Source organism: Xenopus tropicalis, chromosome 7, assembly GCF_000004195.4.
Source record: "Xenopus tropicalis strain Nigerian chromosome 7, UCB_Xtro_10.0, whole genome shotgun sequence".
Taxonomy (NCBI): domain Eukaryota; kingdom Metazoa; phylum Chordata; class Amphibia; order Anura; family Pipidae; genus Xenopus; species Xenopus tropicalis.
In genome coordinates, this window is record NC_030683.2 from 24,255,816 (window position 1) to 24,283,186 (window position 27,371).

The window sequence follows — 27,371 nt, forward strand, 5'->3', positions numbered from 1 at the left end:
GAGGAACAAAATTTCCAGTGATTTATTATTTCGTTGCATGTGATTGCAAAGCCAACGTTTATAAATGAAAACTTTTTAACTTTTTGGTAATAAAAGGAATCAAATGCTTTTTATTCCCCCCATATTAGTATAAATGTAATTGCGCCTGACTGCATTTTGGTAAATTCTAATCTGAACTATGCATTCATCTGAATTAACTGTATATAGACAAATTCCCTGTGCCATGCTATGTTATTCATGTATGATAAATTAGCCTTGCAATCATTTTAATTTGAGATACTGTCATTGGAGGAATGATTACTATGAATAAATGCTTTTTAAATATTGCATGAAACAATTGCCAGCCATTTCTCCATTCAAACAATAATGGGAATGCAATGGATATAGTTAAAATGGTAGCACTGGAAAAATACACTAAGGCTTTGTTCTCTGTTGGCTACCAGTCCAGAAAGTTGCCCCAAAATGTTTGTAGAAGGGAAAGTCCTTCTTCTATAAACTTACATTACTGTATATAGTGAACCCCTGCATAGCTGTAGATCATTCGCAGTTAAACAGATATGTCAGTTCTATAACTTAATGAAACAGAAGTCACCATAAGATGTTAACAAAAATGCATCTCTCCGATAGTTTGCTTTAATCAATAATACAGGTATGGTATCCCTTATCCAGAAACCCATTATCCAGAATCTCTGAATTATGGGAAGACCATTTCCTGTGGAGTCCATTTAAGCAAAAAATTTAAAGTGATTGACTTTTTCTCTGTAATAATTAAACAGTAAATGTTTAAAACATGGGACCTGTGATCCAGAATACTTGGGACCTGAGGTTTTCTGGATAAAGGATTTTTTCTGTAATTTGGATCTCCATAACTTAAGTTTACTAAAAATCATTTAAATATTGAATAAACCCAATAGGCTTGTTTTGCCTCCAATAAGGATTAATTATATCTTAGTTGGGATCAAGTACAGGTACTGTTTTATTATTACAGAGAAAAAGGGAATCATTTAACCATTAAATAAACCCAATAAGGCTGTTCTGCCCCCAATAAGGGGTAATTATATCTTAGTTGGGATCAAGTACAGGTACTGTTTTATTATTACAGAGAAAAGGGAATCATTTAACCATTAAATATTTGTAATTGGATAGAGAACTGGCTGAAGGATAGATTACAAAGAGTGGTTGTAAATGGAACATTTTCTAATTGGACCAGTGTGGTTAGTGGAGTACCGCAGGGGTCAGTCCTTGGGCCTTTGCTTTTTAACTTGTTTATTAATGACCTGGAGGTGGGCATAGACAGTACTGTTTCTATTTTTGCTGATGACACTAAATTGTGCAAAACTATAAGTTCCATGCAGGATGCTGCTGCTTTGCAGAGCGATTTGACAAAATTAGATAACTGGGCAGCAGACTGGAAAATGAGGTTCAATGTTGATAAGTGCAAAGTTATGCACTTTGGTAGAAATAATATAAACGCAAACTATCTACTGAATGGTAGTGTGTTGGGGGTTTCCTTAATGGAGAAGGATCTAGGGGTTTTTGTTGATAACAAGTTGTCTAATGCCAGGCAGTGTCATTCTGTGGCTACTAAAGCAAATAAAGTGCTGTCTTGTATAAAAAAGGGCATTGACTCAAGGGATGAGAACATAATTTTGCCCCTTTATAGGTCCCTGGTAAGGCCTCACCTTGAGTATGCAGTGCAGTTTTGGGCTCCAGTCCTTAAGAAGGATATTAATGAGCTGGAGAGAGTGCAGAGACGTGCAACTAAACTGGTTAAGGGGATGGAAGATTTAAGCTATGAGGTTAGACTGTCAAGGTTGGGGTTGTTTTCTCTGGAAAAGAGGCGCTTGCGAGGGGACATGATTACTCTGTACAAGTACATTAGAGGGGATTATAGGCAGTTGGGGGATGTTCTTTTTTCCCATAAAAACAATCAGCGCACCAGAGGTCACCCCTTTAGATTAGAGGAAAGGAGCTTCCATTTGAAGCAGCGTAGGTGGTTTTTCACGGTGAGGGCAGTGAGGTTGGGGAATGCCCTTCCTAGTGATGGGGTAATGGCAGATTCTGTTAATGCCTTTAAGAGGGGCCTGGATGAGTTCTTGATCAATCAGAATATCCAAGGCTATTGTGATACTAATATCTACAGTTAGTACTAGTGGTTGTATATATAGTGTATGTATGTGTGTATAGATTGGTAGGTGTGGGTTAGGTGTGCTGGGTTTACTTGGATGGGTTGAACTTGATGGACACTGGTCTTTTTTCAACCCTATGTAACTATGTAACTATTAAATAAACCCAATAGGGCTGTTCTGCCCCCAATAAGGGGTAATTATATCTTAGTTGGGATCAAGTACAGGTACTGTTTTATTATTACAGAGAAAAGGGAATCATTTAACCATGAAATAAACCCAATAGGGCTGTTCTGCCCCCAATAAGGGGTAATTATATCTTAGTTGGGATCAAGTACAAGATACTGTTTTATTATTACAGAGAAAAAGGAAATCATTTTTAAAAATTAGAATTATTTGATAATAATGGAGTCTATGGGAGATGGCCTTTCCGTAATTCAGAACATTCTGGATAACAGGTTTCTGGATAAGGGATCCCATACCTGTACTTGATCCCAACTTAAGTATAATTAATCCTTACTGAATGCAAAACAAACTTATTGCATTATTTAATTTCTAAATGATTTTTAGCAGACTTAAAGTCTGGTGATCCAAATCTGGAAAGCCCCAGGTCCTGAGCATTCTGCATAACAGGTCCCATAACAAGAAGAGAAGAGGACAAAAAAGCAGCTGTTTGCTTAATTGTATTTACTCTGCTTTTTACAAGAGCAACCTAATCTAAAGAAAATTACCTTACACTAGTCATTTTTTTGGGTGAATTACATTATTATGTTTCAAAAAAAAAGAATAAAAATATAAAAGGAGGGCTGTTGTCTATTAAACGCGATTCCTGAGAGATTACTTGGTTCCCACATCAACTGAAATGTTTCTTTAAGCTGACAGTCAGAAGGGTTTGTTAGAAGCTGCATTCCTTCCTCTACATTCCTCCAATAAGAACTATTGATTTTAAAAGATACAGTTTGTTGGTAATGTAGTGGCAACTCTTCCAGCTGCATTCCAGCAATAAAAGCACCACTCACTTAAACCTCCCCTGATTATAAAGCCTTAAGGCTATTTTCTTTGAAAAATGCATTGAGAACCTGGCTGCCTGTTGTATGGTAGTTTATGACAGACAGACTAGCACATGTTCATGTTTTTGAGCTTGCAATGTTAAGTGATACCCTCTGTCTACATATAAATTATACATATATATTTATGGAATAAATTGAAATTGATGAAATAAAGCATGGCATTTTGGCAATAGATTCACCACATTAGTGCCACCTAGAACACTATATTTATTCTGCAAAAAGCTTTACCATACCTGAGTAAACAGCCATAGAAGCTTTCTCTGTTTGTTTAAGAGGCCATTTTAGTTTGGTCTCAGTAGTTTCCATGTTCCTGCTCTAGCTGCTGGTAGTTCAGATCACCCATTCCAATGGGAGGTGAACTGAATTCTTATGGGAGGGGGGAGCAGGAGAAAGAGAAAGCTCAGCAGACTGGGGCCCAGGAATTAAAGGAACAGTAACACCAAAAAATGAACTTTCAAGTAATAAAAATATAATGTACTGTTGCCCTGCACTGGTAAAACTGGTGTGTTTGCTACAATAACTTTACTATAATTTATATAATAAGCTGCTGTGTAGCCATGGGGGCAGCCATTCAAGCTGGAAAAAATGAGAAAGGGCACAGGTTACATAGCAGATAACAGATAAGTTCTGTAGAATACAATAGTGTTTTATCTGTTATCTGCTATGTTCCTGTGCCTTTTCTCCTTTGAATGGCTGCCTCCATGGCTACACAGCAGCTTATTTATATAAATTATAGTAGACTTTCGGAAGTAAACACACAACTTTTACCTGTGCAGGGCAGCAGCACATTATATTTTAGTTACTTTTATTTTTTGGTGTTACTGTTCCTTTAAGGATTTTTCTGAGAGAGGAAGTCTGATACCAAAGAACATATTAACACTAAAGAAGACAAGGAATCCTATGTTTCTTTTGATAGAGGACTCAGTACAGCTTTTCTGTGAGTGCTTATGGCTGTATTTACATGGACCCAAAGGTGGACCACACTTTTATTGTATTGTATGCATTGTAATTATTTGATTCTTGGCACCCAGCTTTTATTTATATATATATACCAATAATATTGACCAATAAATTATTTCTTTATTTTTCATAAGTCCTGTGAGTGCGGAGTATCTTTTCTGCAGTATCTTTACCTTTAATTCTGCACCCAGGCACCCTAAATCCTGCTGATACGCGAGTGCCTGATCCATTTGGACTTTATATATATATATATATATATATATATATATATATATATATATATATATATATATGTGGGTGCCTAACTTTGCTTTCTAGCTTTAAAGCACAGTACTGTTGCAGTCAGGGCTTACCATTCAAGCCAATGGCAGATGCAGTCGAGTAATTTCAGAAGCTTTTGAGCCAAATAGATGCCAGTCTGCCTTATAGTAAATCATTTTGTTAAGCCATGCATCAATTGAATAAAGCCATAACAAGAAACAGAAAAAAAAAAAAAACATTCAGCCAAAAACAAAAATTTTCTAAAAGTGAAATAAATCCTGGTATAATAAGAATTTTGCAATAGTTTTTGTAACATCTAGGAATCCTGCCTGGAGAAGTCCCATGCCTTATTGCCTAGAGACAACAGATCAATGAGACTTCTCAATCAAACATTCTCATTTTAATGCTTCATTAAAACACCCTAGTGCACTAAAAAGCTGCAGCCATACCCTCTTCCTTGCAGGCTTCTTTCCATCTATTTCTACTTAATTTGTGGTAGGCACCGTTCCCATGGAAATGCAAGCTTAATGAATTAGTTGTTAAAAGGGACTGATGGTAACAATGTTGACATACAGTTTAATAAGAGCATTTCTGTTTATCACAGAGATGAGTTTCCAAGAGAGATATAATGAAAGCTTAAGCAGAATGTACCTGTTCTATTTTATCTTGTCATTTTATTATTAAAAGGTTACTATGATTGCCGTGTTTCAAATAATTAAAATGCAATATTGGTTAGCACAGGCTTTGCAGTAACTAGCGGTTTAAACCATCCACTGAGTCTCAGTCTCTGCTCTGGAAAAAAATGTAATGTTAACTTCCAAATCAATGTATCCTCTACCTTGTTTCATCATCATTGAACTCTAGCCTCCATATACTAAAAATGCACTAAGTTTGCCCAGTAACAGAGACAGTACCTTATAGCAACCAATAAGATGTTTAAAAACAAACAGGTACATTCTACCTGCTGATTGGTTGCTATGGGTTACTGCTCCCGGGCAAACTTGGTGCCTTTTATTACATAACCCTCTTGGTGTGCTGTATTCATTTACCCTGTACAGGGGCAATTAGAGTACATGCAAGCATGTTATCATTTCATGACAATGCGGCCACTATAGGTTCTCCCTGGGCATAACAACATACCCTTGTTGAACATTTACAGATTTTTTTTTTTTTTTTTTAGTTTTAAATAGTACTTATTTAGTTAAAAGGCAATGAAGGATGAAAAATCAGTAACAGCTGGCTACATGAGGAATGGTCATGTCATCAAATACATGAACAGTGGTCTGGGTAAGGCTCCTCGGTGGGAGCATGTATGGTTGTAGTTTAGGGCCTAGGTGTAAATTTTAGATTTGTTGCTGAGTTTGGGTCTACACGTTATTTAATTATGTTCATTTATGTTTGTAAAAAAAGTTTTACAATACCATGCTCACTTGCTGCACAGACCATTAGGGTTTTAGCAACGTAATTGACATAGGCCCTGGGTTTGGTGATAATGGTTGGTATTCTTTCTCAAATTTCACAACAGAATACATACAGTGGAATAAAATTATTCCAAATAGGGATGCACCAAGATTTGGTTCTGGATCTGACCAAGATTCAGCCTTTTTTCAGCAGGGCATGGATTTGGCTGAAACCATGCCCCTGGCCCAACCGAATCCTTAAAATTATGTAACTTTTTGTCACAAACACAGAAGCAAAATCGTTTCACCGCATGAAGCAAATGGTTCTCTTTGGCATTTGGCTGGATCCTAAAATAGTGGATGTGGTGCATCCCTAATTCCCATTGCTGTCACTATAAGGATAAAGTACTAGTACAAGCAATACAGAAAGGTATATAAGGTCAAAATGAAACCAACCATCTTGGTGACAGTTCAGCATACAGATAAAGCACACATAAAGCAATGCCATCATTATGTTAGTGTACAAGCATGCCCTGATGCTATACAGAGGCCAGGAAAGTTCCTTGGGGGATTAAAGTGTGTTGGGGAGATACATGGTGCCCCAAATTTAACTGGGTGATTACCTAACCAAATATTTCAAGACAAAATATTCTGTGCCAGCCTGCCAAATCTTAAGGCTTAGGGCACAATGCCCTCAGTCTGTTTTTTTTTTTTTCCTTTACAGGCGGAGAGAAGTGGATCTGCTCCCCTATGCACCTCAGTAAATCTGCACTGACAAGTACAGCATCCACCTCCGTCTTCGTGTAGTCGAGTGGAGGCGGAAGCAGTGCTTGTCAGGGCAGGCTGAGAGCAGCATGTGTGCCCTTAGCCTAAACCATAAATACCTTGCCTTGCATCTCCAGCTCACTTGACAAGAATTTGACAAATGCATGGAGCAATATTTGACTTTGGGTGCCCTGCAATAGTTGTGATCTCCAAATAATGTAAAAAAAAATGTAGTGGTTTTGCATGGCTAATCAAAGGTCATAAATTGCCTTATATTGCACTAAAATCTCTTAGGCTGATGCCAAACGTGGATTTTTTCCACTGCGTATTTTCTAATTCTCTCGGCGGCTGAAAAACGCCCGATATCATCATCCATAAAAATAGCTTGAAAAGACTCAAAGCAAACCACACAATGCGGAAATACGCTAGAAAACACCTTAGCACGGATTTTTCAAGTGTAGGCCGAAATACGCCAGTATTTGCAAAGCAAGCTATTCCTATGTATACGCAAAGGCAGCTGGCAGACCTAGCGGAAATACGCTGAGTTTTTTGCTCTTTTGCGCTATTAGCACCATGGAAACGGGATTTGCTTACGTCACCAGTACTAGGCTGAAAAACGCCATGTGTGGCTTGTGCGGCGTTTTTAGGGCGAGAAAAAACCGCAGCGGAAAAACGCCACGTGTGGCATCAGCCTTACTCCATAGAAATTTTCTCTTTAACTCTACTCTTTACAAATTCTAGTATCAAAACAGTACTTTACAGAGAGGTTGGGACTGATGATCTTCACATCAGTCCCAAAGCCAGTGGACAATGGGCACACCAGGCCGATTTTAGGCGCGCGGATAAATGCAGGCTGAGAACCAGCTCCTAAACTCCAACCAGCCAACCCCTGTGCCTGCTCCCTTGTGTGCCTGTGGCCTAAGGTATTTATTCCATTTACACAAACAATGGTCAGTTTCATCAAGAACCAGTTAGCCAGCCTGTATGCTTTCGGAGTGTGGAAGGCAACTGGAGTGAACATACTAACTCCTCAACTCTATTAAAAAAGGCTGTTATATCATAGCAGCAGAATATTTCCTTTGTACTGCTAACAGCAGTAAACATCAGAGTGAGTGAGTGAGTGAGAGTGTGTGTGTGAGAGAGAGAGAGAGAGAGAGGGAGGGAGATGGCTAACATGTTGATAAGTCACCATGAACAGAAGAATTCCACAGAGATCCAGAGTATTAAGGCAGTACAGCAAATTAATTCTGCAGATTAGTTGTCTATAGCTCTAAAACACTGCTCCTCATTGATTTCGATTCTGCAGGTCAATGCTGCCCTAAAATGATTTTCTTTGCACTTAAATATATTGTCTGGGCCTTAAATAAATCCCTCCCTAAAGACCCAGGCAAGAGATGTACCCTATGAACCTCCTTCCCCTTTTAAGTGTTATGCCATTTCATTTTCTATTTTCGGGAATTCAGGGGCAATTCTATGCTCTGAGCCTCCCTGAGGAGGCTCCTGCGATGCCACTACCCCGCTCGCCCAAGCACTTACCTATTCTCCGCTGAAGGGGGCCCAGAGGGGCCTGCATCACTAATGGAGAGTGCATGCTGTCTGTACTAGAAGAGCTGAATTTCTGGTTTAATAACCAGAAATTTCTCTCTAAAAGTTACCAGAAGTTTCTCAACTAGCCTCATGGCAGCTGCACCCCTGTTGGCATTTGTTGACAACACATTTCAAGCTAACGGTCAATTTTAGGAAATATTCTGCTGGTTTATGCCCACACATAACCTAAAGGTTGTTGTAAGACCCTTTCTTGAAACATATATCATATACATCGAAACACTTTGTGACACCATTTCCATGTGCAGGTCCAGACTTGGATACAGGGCAGGGAGGCCCAAAAAGCCCCCACTAGCCCAATAAATTGATTGCCTATGGCATCCTACAGCAGCCCCTCTGGCATTTGCCTGAATCCACAGATTGCCAGTCTGGGCCTGTCAACATGATACAAAACAACACAAGATCCACCCAGTCATCTACAAACAACCTAAAAACAAAACGTCAAAGCCCCATTACCGGGCTTGTGTGCTACGGCAGAAAAAAAAAAGCAGTTACATAAATCCCATAAGTCATCCCATAATTAAAAGTGAAACTGCTACACGACCTTCCCAAAATGCCTGATGTGAATTGCTCTAAAGATTTTCTTTGTAAACCCTTCCCCCAGCACAGCTGGAAATCCATTTTGCCATCACCACACTCTAATATTAATCAAATATATCATTGGGTATTTTCACTGGGCTGACATGCTAATCAGTATTTGAAAAGCTCGAAATCTTAAACTCTACTTATTTCCCTGGGAAAAATGGTTTAAATAGCCTAAAGCAATTTTCAGCTTTTTTTTCTTTCTCTTCTCATAACAAACTGTTTTCATATGTCATGTTTCCTCCGTGGTATTCAACTATTACTGACACAAGGAGCCGTTACCAAGACACAATTTTTTAGATCCAATTAACTCTTTTTTAAACCTGCAGCTAGCATGAGAATTTAGCAGAATAATTATAGGAAACTACTTCAGGGTAGATGGAACTTCTGGCAGCACAGTGTTGCAGTGGTTAGCGCCAATAAGGCCCTTTCAGTTATATACATGGGTCTCCTCTGCCCTGTCCCACCCAGTGACATCAGTAATGGGAGAGTTGGGCATGGCAGGTCAGATCGTGTATGGGTTGGATCCAGGTGGGTTACAGTTGGACACATGTCAAGTATTTGTTGACCTATGAAATACTACAACCAGGACACTATCTGCCTGGAGTCCCCATGTCTTAAGACAGTGATCCCCAACCATTGGCTCATGAGTAACATGTTGCTCACCAGTCCCTGGGATGTTGCTCCCAGTGGCCTCAAAGCAGATGCTTATTTTCCTGGCTTTTGGGCAAGTTTTGGCTGTATAAAATCCAGATGTACTGCCAAACAGAGCCTCACGTAGAGCCCATATTTGTAACTACAGAAACATTTTTCATGCTTGTGTTGCTCTCCAACTCTTTTTACATTTGAATGTGACTCACTTGTAAAAAAAAAGGTTGGGGATCCCCATCTTAAGAGAACACAAAACACATAGGGCTGCTCTTTGTGTGTGTGCGCAAAATAGAATTCTGGAACTGCTGTCTGTAGGATTGCTCATTTCAGTACCTGCTGTTTTTCCAGGATGATATTTTTAAATGACTTACACTTTCGATTTTTGGTGTTAGTGTTCAGGTAGACAAAACAAAACCATCTACCTTCTACCTTGCACACCTCCATCTTCCCGACCACACATATAGTGCGTGTCTTAAGCTACCTACCTCCTGGACCAAATCCTTATATCTGTCTCCGTTCTCTAAGATCCTATACATTTCTTATAATCTCTTTCTTCACTCTCAAATACCAGCTTCTATTTCCAAGAAATCTCAATCTGCTTTAATTGTCCAGTTTCTCTTTCTCATTTCTCTTCCCCAGGCACTTGTACCTACCACCAGTGTTCCAACTGCCAGTATCCACTTCGGGTTCCCACTTCTTTATTTTCCAATCTCTAAATCTCCAGCTACCCTAGCTTCATTTTTATTTATATTTAAAAAAATGGGGGAAAAATAAGAACAAATATTTTTTACCTTTACTATAACAGTCTGATCAGTGATAGTACTTGTCATTTCATTGATGGATTTGAACAGCTGTATCAAGGATTCTGTAAATTCAGCTTCTCCTTTATTTTCATACAATCTGTGTTTTTAAAATGAGAGCAAAGAAAATTACATTCACCAACAAAATCAGAGAAAATAAAAATATCTGACATTATTTTAGGTTAAATTTAAGAAGTTAAGAACCTAAACTGCAAAAATGTTGCCTCTGTGTACCTAAAAAGGTAAAATAAATGTAAAGGAGGTAAAATATTTGTATTTCTATGAAATCATAATTCTTACAGAACAGCTCTCCGTAGTGCAACAAAAAGCACCAAATACAAAGGCTATTCCTCTAAAATGACATATCGGTCACTTTCATCAACTCTATATAAACGTTTTCTTTGAAGTAACACATTTGTTCAAGCAGTGGATTACAAGCTACAGTCAGGTGATCCCAATGGGCCAATAAAAGGGCAACCATTTGGGAGTTTTAACCTTGAAATCAAGTAAGTTGCAGTTAAACTTCTTTCCTGTGAAAAATGTATAATGAGGCAGCAGAATTCTTAATGAATTCAATAAAAGTGAGCGTAAGACGTAGTTGGCTAGCTTGAATATATTGCAATATATGGACAAACAATCCCTGTTTTGCTTAAAGGGGAGGGCATATATTGGTAGCTTAATGCACAGAATGTCTTAATGCCCTATATATATATAGTGAATAAAGTACGCTCTGTTGTAAAATATAGGGTTATTATAAGTCATCGAGGAGTTTCATTACCATATAAAAGTACAAGGCCGTGCAAGGTGACATGTTATATCTTCACATTTTACAACAGGGGGTATATTATTTATTACAATACACAAGTTTCAGTGAGTCATGTGACAGAAATGAAATCACTAAGCACTGATTATAAATGATTACATCACTAAGATATGTTTATAAGGATATCATTTACAGGATATTCATGGCTCTTGTGTATTATATACTAATAATGGGAGACTTCAGAGGGCCTTTGATTGGATTACAAAAGCCTGCACACCAGAGCTGATAGCTGGTGAGGCATCAAGATCATCACTGGTCAACTCTCACAAAGTAATGGGGGATCATTCAGAGTGCAAAACTATGATGACAAATAAGCATATCCCCACAGAGAATATTTATGAAGTGATACTGAAAGGAACATGTCTTGAATATAGAATTTTATATACTATAAACAAAACCACTGTAATTTTAACATAAATATGCTCTTGGTCACACTTCTTTCTTACACCTACAAGAAACCACCAGGCAACTGAATCATGTGATTTAGGGTGGGACAACTTAAAGGCAATTTTTTTTACATGGCAAAATTTTTTTTTAAATCCCAGCAAACACTGGACCATTTTAAATGGATGCTTATGGGTAAACAAGCTGTTAAATGGTAAGAGTTATGTCCCCTGAGAGGAACAGAGAGGCAAGTTGCTGACTAGTTGCAACTAAATACTAGAGTATATGTTGAAAAGTAATGCTAGGACTACGGCTTTGCACTAAATAAGTCCAACCATGCAAAAGTTAGGAATTTTATTTCCATCCTCAGTTGAACTGACAGAGTTATGCTTATTGAAAATGAGTTATTATACCTTTTGGGGATTCACTCACTGCAAGCTATGAAAAAATGCATTTTTCTACAGTAGATAAAAGTATTACTATATTCAAATAGGCAGTAAAACAGGGACATGTTGCTATAATGTATTGTACTGCTAACACAACTAGACCTAGGCAGTGCATTTTATAAGGATATCCTCTAGTAATGCACACTTCGTACAGTAAAAACAATGACATAGGTTAGATAACAAGGCAAAAAATAAAAAGCAAACTTACTGGTTAAACAATACTCTGGATCGCACAATAAATTTAAAGATGTATTCCAAAGCTTTCATTGCCTTGAATAGCTGGTCCATCACCTGTGGTTTATCAGCACTTTCAACATAGTTTTTTAACACTTTAGTCAGTTTCCTGGCAAAAGAGAAAAAAAAAAAAAGTACTTATAGTGGAAACTGCAATGTGTAATCCAATCATTCTGCATTATTCTGCGAATTCGAGCAACAGATGTACATTTTTTCCAAATACTTCCTTCTCACTCCTATAATAGTCACATTCTAAGGCTAACGCCATTCATTCTTGGCCTGTGTTTATCTTCCCTGCTGCTGGCATCAGTCCTCTCCTGTTCAAGGCTGTATTTTTGGTCCGGTGCTGCCCTAGGTACCAGACCACTGCTGCGCCCATTGGCGAAAGCAATGCCACTGCGCAATGTTCTGCGTGTGGATTTCATAGGAAAAGCTCTGGTGGCAGCGGAAAATGGTCTTTTTTTCACATAATTTTTATTTACCATATATGCACCCGAGAGCAGCCACCCCCAAGCTGCCACCTTAGGCACAGGCCCTCAAGTGCCTATATGGTAAATACAGCCCTGCTCCTGTTACTGAACCCAAAGCCACTTCCTCAGCCCAGGTACAGGTATGCTCACATGTTTCAGTGCCAAAATGCATACTCATACTTTTCTAAAGTGAAATTGGCTTAGTGTACCTGCTTGCATAGGGCTCCATATGTTGGCTAGCATAGGGACCAATATTCACCTTCATTTATTCACTAGCCTTAAATCAGCCCCATGTGGCAGTATGCAATCAAAGCTGGTTTTGGTTGACCCATGTGACGGTAGTCTAAAGATGATCAAACACAGACGAAAACTCTAAGCCAGCCATTTACTTGATTTGCCATATCTGTGAGGTGATTGGTCAAACATGAAATGCAAAGGGAGGACTTCTTACTAAACCGTGACACACATTTAATAATTCAAAAAGACATGACACAGCTAACAGGGTAAGAGGACAGCATGACATGCAAGATGGTCAACAAATTCATGATCATAAAATCAATGTGTCAGAGTCCTCTATCCAAGAGTCCTATTGCATCAAACAGACCAAATCAAGTCCCACTGGCTAATATAATCTCCTGGGTGCTGGTCACATGACTGGCTGAATAAACCAAAATAAAAGGAGTCAGCCCAGCAAGACCAATCTACCAGCAATTCTACATACCATTATCAACTGTGAATAGCATTTTACAGTTTATAAGGAGGCAAGGGATCTATTATCTGGAGTGCTTGGGACCTGGAGCTTTTAGTAAAAATATTTAAATTGTTTAAAGTTTGACATTAATTTGGTTGCTTAGTTACCAAGTATGAGTACAGATATGAGACCTGTTATCCAGAATGCTTGGTACCTGGGGTTTGCTGGATAAGGGTTTTTTCCATAATTTGTTCCCTGTACCTTAAGTCTGCTAAAAATCATTTAAACATTAAATAAACCTAATAGATCAAGTACATCTAAGTTGGGATCAAATATAAGGTACAGTGTTATTACAGAGAAAAAGGAAATAATTTTAATCATTTTTCTGTACAGGTTATTTTCTGTACAGGTTTCCGGATAACAGGTCCGATTCCTGTACTGACTCATTGTGATAGAGTTAAAGCATATCTGTAATAAATCAAGAATTCTCTCTATGGCGAAAGGCAATGTTGTAACGTGGAATCGTCAGGGTAACAAGTTTCTGTTTAACACATTCTATAGTTTTCCAAATGATTATTAAACTATTCCTGATCATTAATCATTCCTGTTAAATCACAAGCATTGAAGAAAAAAAAAAAAAAAACATACGTGTATGCCAATGTTGCACTGAAATGCTTCTTTATGTAAGTCTCCAGAACTGGATTAAAGTGTTGGAATTTCCTGTCAGCGATCAGGCCAATGATAAACACCTGAAAGAGCAAGATTAATGGTTTAACAGCACAGATTCACTAACTGCAAACATAGAGGCATAATTTGTTGGTTATCTAGTGGTGCAGTCAAAGCATTTCTATACACACGCACATTGCTGCAGTTGCTAAACAAAGGGTCACCCGGTGCAACTGAATATATATGGCAATGATCATGCAGACTCCAGCAAAATGTTGATATGTTCATATACGGGGAACAACACTGGCTTCTTAAGATAAATCATGTTCTATGCAATATGGTAAATGTGCAAATGAAATACACAGAAAGAGGGAAGGAGAGAGAAAAGATATAAATATATATATATATATATTTTTTTTTAACGTTCTTTATTTGGGGGAAAAACAAAGGCATTATTTTCCAATTTCTCATAATCAATGTCAGTCTGGCCTCCTAGGACCTATTCACCAGAGGAATTGACACCCAGGCCAAATTAATTAGGTGTTATAAAGGGCTTGTGTAAGAAATAAGGAAGGGATGATGGGAATTACTTACTAAGGTATGGGCCGACCAGAAGTTTCTCTGGTACTCTGTACACAGGCAGGCCGGTCTAACCCTTTATTCTCATCAGTCTATTTCTACAAATACTGTAGCAGTTACCATACTTACAAGCCACTTACCAAAGCATCAAATACCAATATATCATAGGTTTCGCTTTCCGAATTTTCCATTATGATGTTAAAAAGGGCATCTAGCGTGTCCTGCAGGAACTGGAAAACAAATGTCAAGAAGCAATTGTTAAATCACAGCAAATTTAAATGGGGGGGGGTGGGGGAGGCTGATAAAGATAAAGTACCTTGGCCAGTTTGCTAAACACTACTATTATATAAGGGTGAAGACACATGGGGCAGTCAGTTGCAGGGACTTCTAAAAAAAACTTGGTCACGGCGGGTAATTTAATTGCCATAGGTTAATATAAGCGTCACCGCAACTATTCACACACTGTTTGTGGTGTTCCGATTAGTTGCCGCAACTGATCAATCGCCCAGTGTGTCTTCCCCCTAAGGCACTACAAGATCAATATAAACTAACGAAAATAGATACTAAAACTGCCATAATTAGGCAAGCTAACAATGCTTTTCACTTCCACAGGTGCCAAAATGTGGAGATGGCCACCCTGCGCCCTGCAGAAATGGCTGAGAGTTCTCAAGTGGAAGTCAAGACACCTTTGATTCTCGGGTTTAAAGGAGAAGAAAAGTGACTCAGGCATTTTATTGCCAATAGATTAGCCACAATGGTGCACGCTAGAAGGCGATATATATTCTGCAGAATGCTTGATCATCCCTGAGTAAACAGCCCCAGAAGCTCCCTCTGTTTAAGACAGAAGCAGCCATTTTAGCTTGGTCTGACATCACTTCCAGGCAGCAGCGTGCAGGGAGAGAACAGCTCTAAGCTCAGATTACAGCAGAGAGGGGAGGGGGTGGACTGAGCAGACTTGTGTGGTGCCCTGAGAGAAGGAAAATCTGACACAGAAGATCATGGATACAGAAAAGAAGGAAGGAAATGTGTTTCTTTTCACCGAGGACTCCGAGCAGCAGTTGTATAAGAGCTTATGGCTGTATTTACATTGACCTTTCTGATAAAGCTTATGTTGATGGAAACCAGCCACTACAACCATTTTTAAAAGTATGCCCAACATGATTAAAATAAATAGGCAAAATGTAGTAATAAAACCAAAAGATCACCTGTTTTTAATCTAACTTTGAATATCCTTAGTAGGCAGTTTAATCCAAAACCTGAGGGATGTGGGATATTTTGCACATTCTAAGAAGCCACTATGACCTTATACCTTTCTGATTATATAAAGTCTAAACAGAGAAACAAATCAAGTCTAAAAATGGCTAGAAATGCAGTATTTTATATACTGAACTTCCTGTACTTGCAGAAAGACTTCAGCAGCCTTATAACATTAATGATCCAGTCCTTCATAGGCACTCACCTTTTTGGTCCATTTTAGGGGTTATTTAGCAGAAAATGCAAGCCAGTTGCCATGGAAACCAATGCAACAGTGCTGACAATTAAAATTTTGTTGCTGATTTACTATGTTCACATCTGCCATGTAATGTGAATTTTGGTTTGTGACTTTAATATTGAATACACCATATTAATGGCTTCTTCACTAAGCCCTGGGCACATGATGAAAATCAGCAGTAAAGAAGAGGGAGCTATGGCAGACATCTTGAGAGCCACCGATCTTCACTGCTAAAGGACTATGGTGGTTTTGGACTTGTAAAAAAAAAACTCCAAAAATATAATATGTAGCATTTCTATCCTACTTCTCTGTTTAGTTTTAGTTCTCCTTTAAGGGGGGGGGGGGAACATTTTATAGAGACTGATTTTTAACTTACATAGTTACTCTTAGTTGCAGTAAATACCAACTATATTGGCACATTACCTTAACGACTTCTTCACCATCAACCTTCATCAGCTGACGCAGATTCTGTTGCAGCAAATTTGTATTTGAGCGCCATTTCAAAAGACCCAACAAATCAACTGCAGGAGACACAATCCATACCCATAAAGAATGAGCAGAACACTTGTTAAAATGACAATATTTATTAGCTGCACTTTAACTGTGCGCTACCTCAGTATAATATATTGCTGTATTTCTAGTAGCCAGCCAGGGGCAGCTGCCAGTTCCACTCAAAGGGAAGAGGAAATTACTTTTGAGCCAACTGTGTTTAGCAGAGTCACACAAATGCAGTGTTAAATATCTTAGGCTCCAAGATGATAGAGAGAGTGGTTTGTATCACGTCCCTTCATAGCAGTCCTTCTCATACAGTCTACAATTTATTTTTTTCTAGGGACAGTTGCAAACAACCCATTTGTGTTAATCTTCATATAACAGGGAAAGTGTTAGACTGGGGCTGCCACTTCATGGGCCCCTGCCCCAGTTACTGACTCCTCCGCCAGCCCAAAGTGTGGCATGGAGAGTGGCCCTGGGTCAGCGGGGTTTCCCAGTATCCTGCCTGCCCAATCTGACCCTGAACAGGGATAGGCAACCTTTGGCACAAAACTACAATTATATTTTTTAAACTCAGCGGACTACCATATTCCAGAGCATACAATGTTCTATTTAGTTTGGCTGAACACTTATGACTTGCCCTAATTTGGTGCATCCAATCTTTAGCCAACTTATCACATTTTCTAGATTCAGTAATATAAGACAAAGAATTCACCATACCATTCTGGGTGAGTTTAGTCGAACAGACCAATGTGGATATTTGGAAGGAGTCCTTGCTAATAGTCCAATTGCCAAGGTTAACCATGGTTTTCCCGGAAGTATAGTGTCCTCTTTCTTCCAGTTCAATTTTGGTTGAAGGAAGGCCAAGGTACGTGGCCACATCCTCTTGTTTCTTCGCCTCGGCCTGTTAGTCAACAGCATGATAAAACATTCAAGAATGGAGATGGCTTACACAAAGCAGAAATCTAATAAGCAAACAGGTTTAAAGTGATTTAGCAGTTTACTGGGGTGACACTCTCAATGGGTGGTGCACAAATTCCCTAAGCAGCGGGAAGTGTGTAATTATATTCAGTTCCCTTGGAAAAAAGTGCACTTAAACAGTGCGGGGGAACCTGCAAAACAAATACTTAATTCATTGCTAAAATCAGCTGGTTCTCCTCAATATGCAGGAATAATGCTGTTAATTACTGTGATTCTTTAATTTTCATATTATGATTCAGAATATTGTTATATCAATCACAAACATGAAATCACTGGTAAAAAAAATAGTGTGTCATGTGAAATACACACCTCCCATTATCTCATCAGACACAGTGCATTAGCAAGTTAGCAGCATGTTATTACCCAACCAGCCAATATAATAATAAGATTAATAAGAAGAATTTGGTTCTTATTATTAATGTTATTATGATATTGGCTGGTTACTTTCAGTAAGATTTTGTGATGATATCTACTAGCATTTTTTAACCAAAATGCTTAGTGTGCCAAAGGCCTGATGTTGGCCACTCATAGGTGAATAAGCTGGATCATTATGCCACACAGAGTTTTAAATTTTGGTTGAGAAAGTTTGGCAGGGTTAATAAGTTGGTCTTCAAAATTATTAATTTTAAACGCCCACAGATGATACCATTTGGTGAATGAAGACTCAAGACCAACTTTGGTGAGGAGCTTTTCTAGCACTGATATACTTTATCAGCATCTTATCTAAAGGCTAATAAATGAAGACATTGTTTCAGATATTGGTTAGGGCAGTAGCACATGGGAAAATTAGTCGCCCATGGTTAAATCTTGGCTAGCGTGGGCAACTAATCTCCCGGAAGTTCCCTCCCACCAGCAATATAGTGAATTGCCGGTGGGAAGGCATACGCGGCTCTTCATTTCCCCAGGTCACCCGAAGTTTCCTGCACAGGAAGGCATTTTGGAGAAATTGGAAGTCCATGGTAGCAAAGATTTTACCGCAGGCGACTCATTTCCCTGTGTGCCTTAAAGGTGGTTCACATTTAGGATGATAAAAGCTGGCAACTCAGTCTTCTTCAGAATGAGCCAGCAGCTTACTGGACTACGTATGGGGACCTCCTAATGGCCTTCCTCAATATATGGGCAGATTTAATAATCCAGTCGGTTGAGAGCAACATCAATGTACTGATGTGGCCAGTATTAGGATCAGATTGATGGCCCAGGGGTCAAAGGATTGGATCAGCATAGCACATGGTTGGCCAAATCAGATGACTGTGCAAAATGAGCAGATCTATTAGTATATGGCCAATGATGCTGAATTGCATTTACAACACTGACTGAGTATTGGCATTCCAGGCTCAACTGTTGGTCACAGTAAAAAAAAAAAAAAGGTTACCAAATGAAGGCAGAATTGCTTTAAAATTGAAGTTTCTAAAGGTTTGACTCTATTTAAAAGTTTTTTGCGTATGTCTTTATGAAAGCTGGTCAGTTCAAAAAAATCTGTTATACAATTAGGTTACGTTACCTTGTAAACTATGAGATCATGTTCCCCATCCCTTAATGTTGTTCCATCATATCTCATCAGTTTTACAAAGGCCACTGCAAATGGTTTTTCTGTTTTATCTTTGGCTGCATAAAAAGGCAAAAACACAATGGCGTCACTAATTAAATTTAACAGTGCGTTTTACATTATTGTATGTTTATAGAATGGCTCGTTTTTAGCAACTTCCCAATTGGTTTTCTTTTCTTTCTTTTTTAATAATTGGGGTCACTGATGCTGGCAGCCATAAAGCTATTTCTCTGTTAAGGTGGCCATACAAGGGCAGATTGTAGATGCCAATTCGGCAGCTTATTGGCCTGTGTAGGGGCAGAAACGATGGCCATACCCGTCCGATATCTGACCTGAAATTGGCCAGATATCGATCGGGCAGGTTAAAAGAGTTAGTCGGATCGGGGAACGCATTGGCTCGTTGATGCAGTCCCCGAACCGACTGTGCCATTAGCCTACATTTTCCCAATATCGCCCGTAGGTGGGCACCTTAAGGCCACAATTTTATCTTTTTATTCATGTCCTCTTCTATGCATATTCCAGTCTTTCATTCAAACCACTGGCTGGTAGCTAAGGAAAGTTTGTACCCTAGCAACAAAATAGCTTCTTGAATTCTATATACATATATACACATACATATACAAAAGCTAAAAAAATGAAGATGAATAAAAGTGAACTACCTCTTTAAAAAAAAAAAAAAAAGAGAGAGAGGAGGGAGTAGGATTAACACATTTGTTGGTTACTTACAGTCCTGGGAAGATCTGTGGCGGAAAGAAAATCTTAAATGGCTACGATTCACATCTTCAATTGGGATGGCAACCTTTAGGGGAAACATATCAGAACAATTTTAAGAATTAGCAAAGCTGCAGTTTATCTTCATGCATCAAAAACACAAGTGCAGTAGAGTAAAGCACAACATTTTATACTGATACAACTGCATAAGAATTACAGCAATACTTACTTTTACAGTCTCAAACCATCGGGGTTGCTTCACTTGATAGTACACAACGGATTTGTACTCGGAAATGGGTTCATCGCCTGCCCCGAGGTAAATAACATTCTGGAAAAAAAAAAGACAGAGAGGCAAGTTTAGATTCTCATAACCTTTCTGTTTCTCTGGGGTCGCTGCCTTCAGAAGTAAGAAGTAAACCTGTAAGTTTGTAGATTTAGTAACTTCACCAAGAATGTCTTGTTTATTTATTTATTTTTGGGTCAAAGGAGTCAGAGATGTGCTGCAGACAGTAAAGCTAAAGAAGCTGTCTGCAAGCTGTGGAGAAGTTGTTAAAATTTGTAACATAAATATTTTAGCCCCTCCTCCCCTACCAGGTTTATAAATGATGCAGAAAGAACTGTTTTGTAGTTGGATTTCAGCATATAAAAATGGTATTTATTCCTACTTTTTGGTGGAACAGAATACAATGACAGGTATAGCAGGGATTTCTGTGTTGTGTGGGGCTCTTTAACAAATTTTGGTTCAGATGCTACTAGGCATTGTAGCCCAGTCACCTTCAAGGTGGCCATACATGGGCCAATATAAGCTGCAAACGGATCAGCGGCTTAGTAGCTTGTGTACGGGATCTGAGGGACCAACCCGAGAGATATCAAACCATTATCACCCACCTCAAGTATAGTGATGGCCACCTTAATGCCAGTGGAAAAGCATTTTCAGAAGATCGGCTGCCCACAGTTTAGAAAATGTACCATTGGGGAATAATCGTTCCTGTGCCATTACCCTAAAGGGCTGCATAACTTGCTAGCACTACATAAATACATGATTCCAATTCAGCCTCTCCATAGAAAACTAAATCCTCTGCGGATGTCAATTTTGAAAGTACAAATAAAAAAAATTCACAATACCTCTAACCGTTTCCCATCTTCATCAAAGACTGAAAGAGATACTTCAACATTCTTCTGCGCAGTTTTGTTTCCTCTGTCAAAGTCCCCTTGAATTAATGTGACATATATGTCATTGCGCACATCACCTAAATGTAATTTGAGAAGAATGAGCGTCTGGTCATAATATACTTACATATTTTTATATTTTTATCATCAAAAAGAAAGAAGCTCCACATTACAATCCACCCCATAACACAGTGTTACTAAAGAGTTTTAGTAAGGCTTCATTTGGCAAAACAAAGAGTACTGAGGGGTGGCCCAAACTCCTGTAGGCTGTAAAACACACTTCCTTTGGAAGTGATAAAGACATTTCTGCTAGGAAAGGAACATGGCTCCCTAATTTTATGTGCAAATAATAAAAAAAAAAACACAGGGGTAAAATAAAATGGTTATTGAAAACATCAATGCACTTAGATGTTATGCTAAAAAAGAGGCAGCTGGCATCATTTCATGTTGGCGATAGCAGGGAATTCGACATTAATGACTGATTACTGCAGATGTCACTTTTGGTTTAGATCACAAGTGCGATACCAAAGCGGTGTGTTGTTATGAAGGTCACCTCTCAGGTATAGGGAACAGATAATCATTGCTGTGATCTTTTCTTTGAAATAATAACCTTCAGAGAGCTTAGATACACGGAATAATAACAGACCAAGGAACAAAGAGAGGATAAACATAAACTGCAGCTATTTATCCACATTAGAACAATGGGCAACAGTCATCTATAGTTTTTTCAAAGAGATGGGGCTGTCTGAAAGTATTGCGCATTTTGGCAACAAAAGCAAATATGCAGATATGTATAAATGTGTATGTCGGGACTTACCTTGGCATCCCCCTAGTCACACTCTTAATAGCGATACCTTGGCCCTCCATAGCTGAACAACCCCACTTATATGCCAAGCCATATTCTTTCTTTATCAGGACTATTCAGAAAATAATAACTCTTTTTTTCTGCCAAATTTAGTTCCTGAAGGTGAGATAAGTGTCCCCCATATTAGTAAAAAGGACAGGCTGAAATAAGGGGCCTTACACTTAAAGATCCACTCGGTTGGTGTGGACCCCAAACAAGAATATCTTTCCCGGATATGCCCAACTTGAGGAGGGCGATAATGGACGGATTTGATCGTTTAGCCCTCAAGTCACACTAACTAGTGCGAAGACTGCATCAATGAGCTTCTCACCCAAATAAGGTTTTTAAACCAGCCTGATTGACATCAGTTGGTTAGACCCATCTGAGGGCCCTATACCTGTATATGGCCACCTCTACAGTCTGTTAACTTGTGCTTCTTGCATACAAAATAGACAGCGGTGCCACAAGCAGCCTGAAACTCTAAAAATGACAAAATAAAAAGGGAAAACCTCTTGAACTTGTGAGCAGCTGGTCTCTTTTTTGCAAAGGATTTGAGTAACAGTGTAGGGATGCCTAATGTACATAAATGTAGACACCCTTTCTTTGTTTGGGTCCATTCTATGTGGGTTACAAGAGCACTTCCCAATCAAACTCTTTCCATGAACTGAACCTAGTTCAGTTAAATCACTAATTGTCAGTCTAGGGCATTAATCAAATTAGCTGAATTGTAGTTTCCAATTACTGGCAAATGTCAATGGAAAATTGAAACCAGAAATACTTCACATTTTAAAAAGCATGCTGCATAAAGATCTATGTATTCCACCAAATAAAGCGAATAAAAAATGATATTTTCCCAGAGCTAGAAATGAACACAGATGGTAATATCTGCACTATTAATATAATGCTTTAAAGAACACAAGAGAACCTAAAGAAGACAGAAAGCTTTCATTTATATAGCCGTGCTGCAATAGACACCTGGCATGATGATCTCTGGAAATCCCATTTTCCGAGCAACAGCTGTTGACCTGTCTACTAGATGAGGAAATTCCTTGCGAATCTGATGAATGTCACCAGGCAGCAATTTCATCGTGACCCATAAACCTGTAAACAGAATAACCCAGGCCTTTAAAGAAAAGATTAAGTTTTGAACGCAGATGCTGTAAGCACACAGCTAATTATGAGCACATTCTATATAATAATAAACCACTGACTGTACTGAGTGACCCTCCTCAGACTTAAATTCATATGTATTGTTCTGATAGAAGAGCATTAAGCAAGTAATTGCAATATTTACAGATGGAGAAGACTCAAGGGCACCTCTGGATATACTCATACATACACAAAGCTTGTAAGGGGGTGTGTGCGCCATCCGTATTTCAAGACAATACAAAAAGTCAAGCCATACATTTACAACTGCTAATCATTAAATAGATTTTTTAGTTAAAAGGTAGTTAAAAGGAACTATTACTAAAATATGTCAGAGGAGGCTTGGGCTATTATGGAAGAAGCAGGTCTGGGTGGAGGTTTGATTCCAGCTAGGGCACTATCTGTAAATTAGGATTCAGATTCAGTTAGGTATTCTGCCGAATCCTTTACGAAGGATTCGGGGTTTGGTGCATCTCTAATTATAAACACCCTTGACAGTTTTGTGAATATTTTATTTACTCATATTTTCTTGACATCTAAGCATTACATTTTATAAAAAACAGCCATTTTTTTCCTGCTGCAGAGAACGCACTCATGATGTAAGAAACAGTACAGAAGCAACTGGTTGTAGCAAGTGAATTTCATAAGATGGAGAGAGCCTATGTCCTGTGTAGCTTAACCATGCACCTGTCCATCTAGCAACGAAGCCCATTTGCTATACATGATCCATGACTCCTGCCCTAGTTAGCTGGTAATATTTCCATACATTAATAAAACTGATCTACACTCAATGCTAACTATTATATAAGTGCATTGCTTTTTAAAAAAGTCAATAAAGCAACTGAACTGCCATAGCCACAGCTTGTGTTATTATGCTTATAGACCTACCTTGACCTTTGTGGTTGACTTCTTTAGCAACAATCACTTTGTTAATAACAGCCTGAAGGAAATCACTCTCCCCTGCCACCCTGGGTGAAAAACGGGATGATATATTCAGCTGCTTGTGTCGAATGGCGTCATCCAATGCAAGCCTGGAGTGTGCACATGACAGACAGCACCACAGCAAACATAGGGCACACACAGTACGCCAGAAACCACAGAAACAAGGGAATGTATAAGATCATAGCACAGATTTCACAAAGTATATATTAGTCAACAAATATAGAAAAAAAAAAAAAACAAAGAACAGAAATAGATGAGAAGAAAGATACAGAAAGATCATTAATCAGGAGGAAAATTACATAGGGATACAAAGAAAATAGCTTTTTACAAGAGAGGCCATATACACATTCATCAAATGCAAGTGCAAGAGGCTGCTGAAAACAGTTACACAAACAAATGCATGACTGCAAACTCCATTCTATTACAGGTAAGGGATCTGTTATCTGCAACATCTGGGGCATAAGGCTTTGCGGATAAGGGGGACTTTCTATAATGGAAAGTCTTAACTCTACTAAAAACAGATAAACCAATATTTCACCATCAAAAATAGCGAGACTGTCTTATTACTTAGAAAAAGCTAATCAATTAAAAATAAAGAACTGCTCAAACAAGACACTATGGTAAGCGGCACTGCTATGCTTTGGAGATTTTTGGATAATGGGTTTCCAGATAACAAATCCCCACCCGTACAAGCAAGGCATACAGTTTCAGAATATCTTTTCTCATATATGAATCACCAGGGATGGATAACAAGAATGTTAAAGACCTGCTTATGATTCTGCTCCAAACATTAAAAGGAAACGTATACAAGTCATTAGAGTTTATAAGGACATACACTCTCCCTAGTCGGGGGTGACTAATCTCCCCGCAATGCCATTCCACCGGTTAGAATGTAAATTGCCGGTGGGATGGCATACACAGTGCCGCGATTTGCCGAAGTCGCCTTGAGAAGAAACTTCGATGACTTCGGCAAATTGTGCCACCGTGTATGCCATCCCTCCAGCGATTTACATTCTAGCCGGTGGGATGCCAAAAAGGAAATGTCTGCAGCTTAGGGTTTGTTTAGATAGAGCTCATTATCTCCCTAGTGGGAAACAGGGAAGTATGGGGGGGAGAAAGGTCCTAATGTGGACTGAAACGTTGGACACTAAAATATGTCAGAGGAGGCTTGGGCTATTATGGAAGAAGCAGGTCTGGGTGGAGGTTTGATTCCAGCTAGGGCACTATCTGTAAATTCAGATTCAGTTAGGTATTCTGCCGAATCCTTTACGAAGGATTCGGGGTTTGGTGCATCTCTAATTATAAACACCCTTGACAGTTTTGTGAATATTTTATTTACTCATATTTTCTTGACATCTAAGCATTACATTTTATAAAAAACAGCCATTTATGTGAAATAAAGACATTTTGTTGAATTTATACTTGGGAGGGCTGGTCCTTACCAAACATATGCATTTCTTTGGACCGTGCACCTCGATGGAACGCTTGGGGACAAATGCGAGCACATTTTATTTTATCCCTTATATATATATTTTATAACTGAAAAGGATAGGCAGAACATATTTGTACTATTTATTGTGCTGATTTTGGCAAATGTAGCTGTATACTTAAAGCCAATGAAGAGCAGCAGCAAGATATACTGAAGCCTCCATGTACATAAAGAAAGACCAAAAGGGAAAGAAAAGAAAATGATAGAGGAAAAAAAAGGAAATACCAAAAGGGAAATAACCTAAAAGTGAAAATAAACAAGGGAAAGAAAAGACTGAGATGAATAGGAAAGAAAATGGAAGAGGAAAGGCAAAAGGAAAGACCAAAAAGGAAAGAAAACAAAAGTGTAAAGTAAAAATAAAAGACCAAAAGGGAAAGGAAATAAAGTTAAAGGAACAGTAACACCAAAAAATGAAAGTGTATAAAAGTAACTAAAATATAATGTGCTGCTGCCCTGCACTGGTAAAAGTTGTGTGTTTACTTCAGAAATTCTACTATAATTTATATAAATAAGCTGCTATGTAGCCATGGAGGCAGCCATTCAAAGGAGAAAAGGCACAGGCACATAGCAGATAACAGATAAAACACTATTGTATTCTACAGAACTTATCTGTTATCTGCTATGTAACCTGTGCCTTTTTTCCAGCTTGAATGGCTGCCCCCGGGGCTACACAGCAGCTTATTATATAAACTATAGTAGTGTTACTGTAGCAAACACACCAGTTTTACCAGTGCAGGGCAACAGTGCATTACATTTTTATTACTTTAAAGCTCTTTAATTTTTCGGTGTTACTGTTCCTTTAAGCTAAAAGCACTAGCAGTTAATCTCCTTCAATCCAGTTATGCAAAACCTGGCAGTCAGAGAAGATATTGACCCTTTTACACACTGTATGATGCATCGCAAGAAAAATCTAATTGGGGTTGTAAATTTCCTGCAACATGACCCTGAAACAATGTTTTTTTCTGTGCTAAAAACAATGATAGCAACAAGCCCTTTCATTTACAGGAAGCCTATGCAATATCTCATGGTGGAGACTGTAACTGGAAGTTGCATCAGTCTTGCAACGCAAATGAGTGCAATCGTTCCTTCTCACACCTGAACTCACTGCAGTGAAAATGTAATTGCACTGCTATGGCACCCTGTAATGCCTGCCAGCTGCATTTTGCCCTCGCAGCAACTATGTAAAGTTTCCTAATAAAGCTGATGGAGCTGATTTTAAATGGATGCTATATGAAGTATAGGTGCAATATAAGTAGACACAGAATCGGGGAACGTGACGATTTATATTGCACACGGGGGGCTTTTCTTATAAAAATGCTAATGTTTCTGCCATCCGGAGTTCGGAGTGTTAGTATGCACCTCTGGTGGGGGAAACAATTTCTAGGTGATTGGTAATCTTTAATCATAGGGCATATGCTCCATTGTTTCAAATTTCACACTGGGTCTGGCAACTAAATATATATATGATATAATTAATATGGGACTGATTTGTATAAATGATGTTGACTGATTACTGATACATTAAGATATACAAACATTTAAGATAGGAAGCAGAGTATAAATGATATTAAATGAATGGTAGACTCACCCCTAGATTTGCACTGTTTAAAAGTTAAAGATTTTGTGAATAGGGTTTGTGTAACTAAAGTATATAGTATACTATAAAGTATAGTATTTTTGTTCCACTATACAGGTCAAAACTGAAAGTCTCTTTCTACTGCTACTGTATAAGAACAATTAAAACAAATCCGCAGTCAACTGAGAAGCCTCTGTATAACAAGCTGCTCCTTTTCTCAATGTCTGACAAAAACTTCAGCCAAGGGATAGGAAGCGGTTTGTTTATATAAAGGGCTTCTCAGTGGAGATGCGATTGTGCTTATAATAACCGGAAGTACAATGTGACTTTAATTTTATATTTTGCCCTGTTAATTGCAAGAAATTACAAAAAAAAATATTTCTTAAATAAAACAATTGGTATGTTCAGCTCAAGTCCATATCATCAAACTTGTGCTAAAAAAGAGGGCTTATAGCATCTTTAAGGCAAT

The 27,371-nt window shown here is 38.5% G+C and overlaps 1 protein-coding gene across 2 annotated transcripts in view; it reads right to left on the reverse strand.

Annotated features, from left to right (window-relative positions):
• dock1 (dedicator of cytokinesis 1) overlaps nucleotides 1-27,371 on the reverse strand; it is a 215,706-nt gene that overhangs the window by 143,972 nt on the left and 44,363 nt on the right. Inside the window, exons 12-23 of one of the 2 annotated variants that reach the window (XM_012959631.3) lie at nucleotides 23,784-23,926; nucleotides 22,725-22,850; nucleotides 20,861-20,985; nucleotides 19,965-20,063; nucleotides 19,751-19,823; nucleotides 18,980-19,083; nucleotides 17,218-17,401; nucleotides 16,429-16,526; nucleotides 14,654-14,743; nucleotides 13,917-14,017; nucleotides 12,082-12,216; nucleotides 10,212-10,320 (exon numbers count right to left, since the gene is read on the reverse strand). In XM_012959631.3, the coding sequence (XP_012815085.1) occupies nucleotides 10,212-10,320; nucleotides 12,082-12,216; nucleotides 13,917-14,017; nucleotides 14,654-14,743; nucleotides 16,429-16,526; nucleotides 17,218-17,401; nucleotides 18,980-19,083; nucleotides 19,751-19,823; nucleotides 19,965-20,063; nucleotides 20,861-20,985; nucleotides 22,725-22,850; nucleotides 23,784-23,926 (1,387 nt within the window). The remainder of the gene's footprint in view (nucleotides 1-10,211; nucleotides 10,321-12,081; nucleotides 12,217-13,916; nucleotides 14,018-14,653; nucleotides 14,744-16,428; nucleotides 16,527-17,217; nucleotides 17,402-18,979; nucleotides 19,084-19,750; nucleotides 19,824-19,964; nucleotides 20,064-20,860; nucleotides 20,986-22,724; nucleotides 22,851-23,783; nucleotides 23,927-27,371) is intronic. The other variant, XM_002932662.5, reaches the window with a different exon arrangement.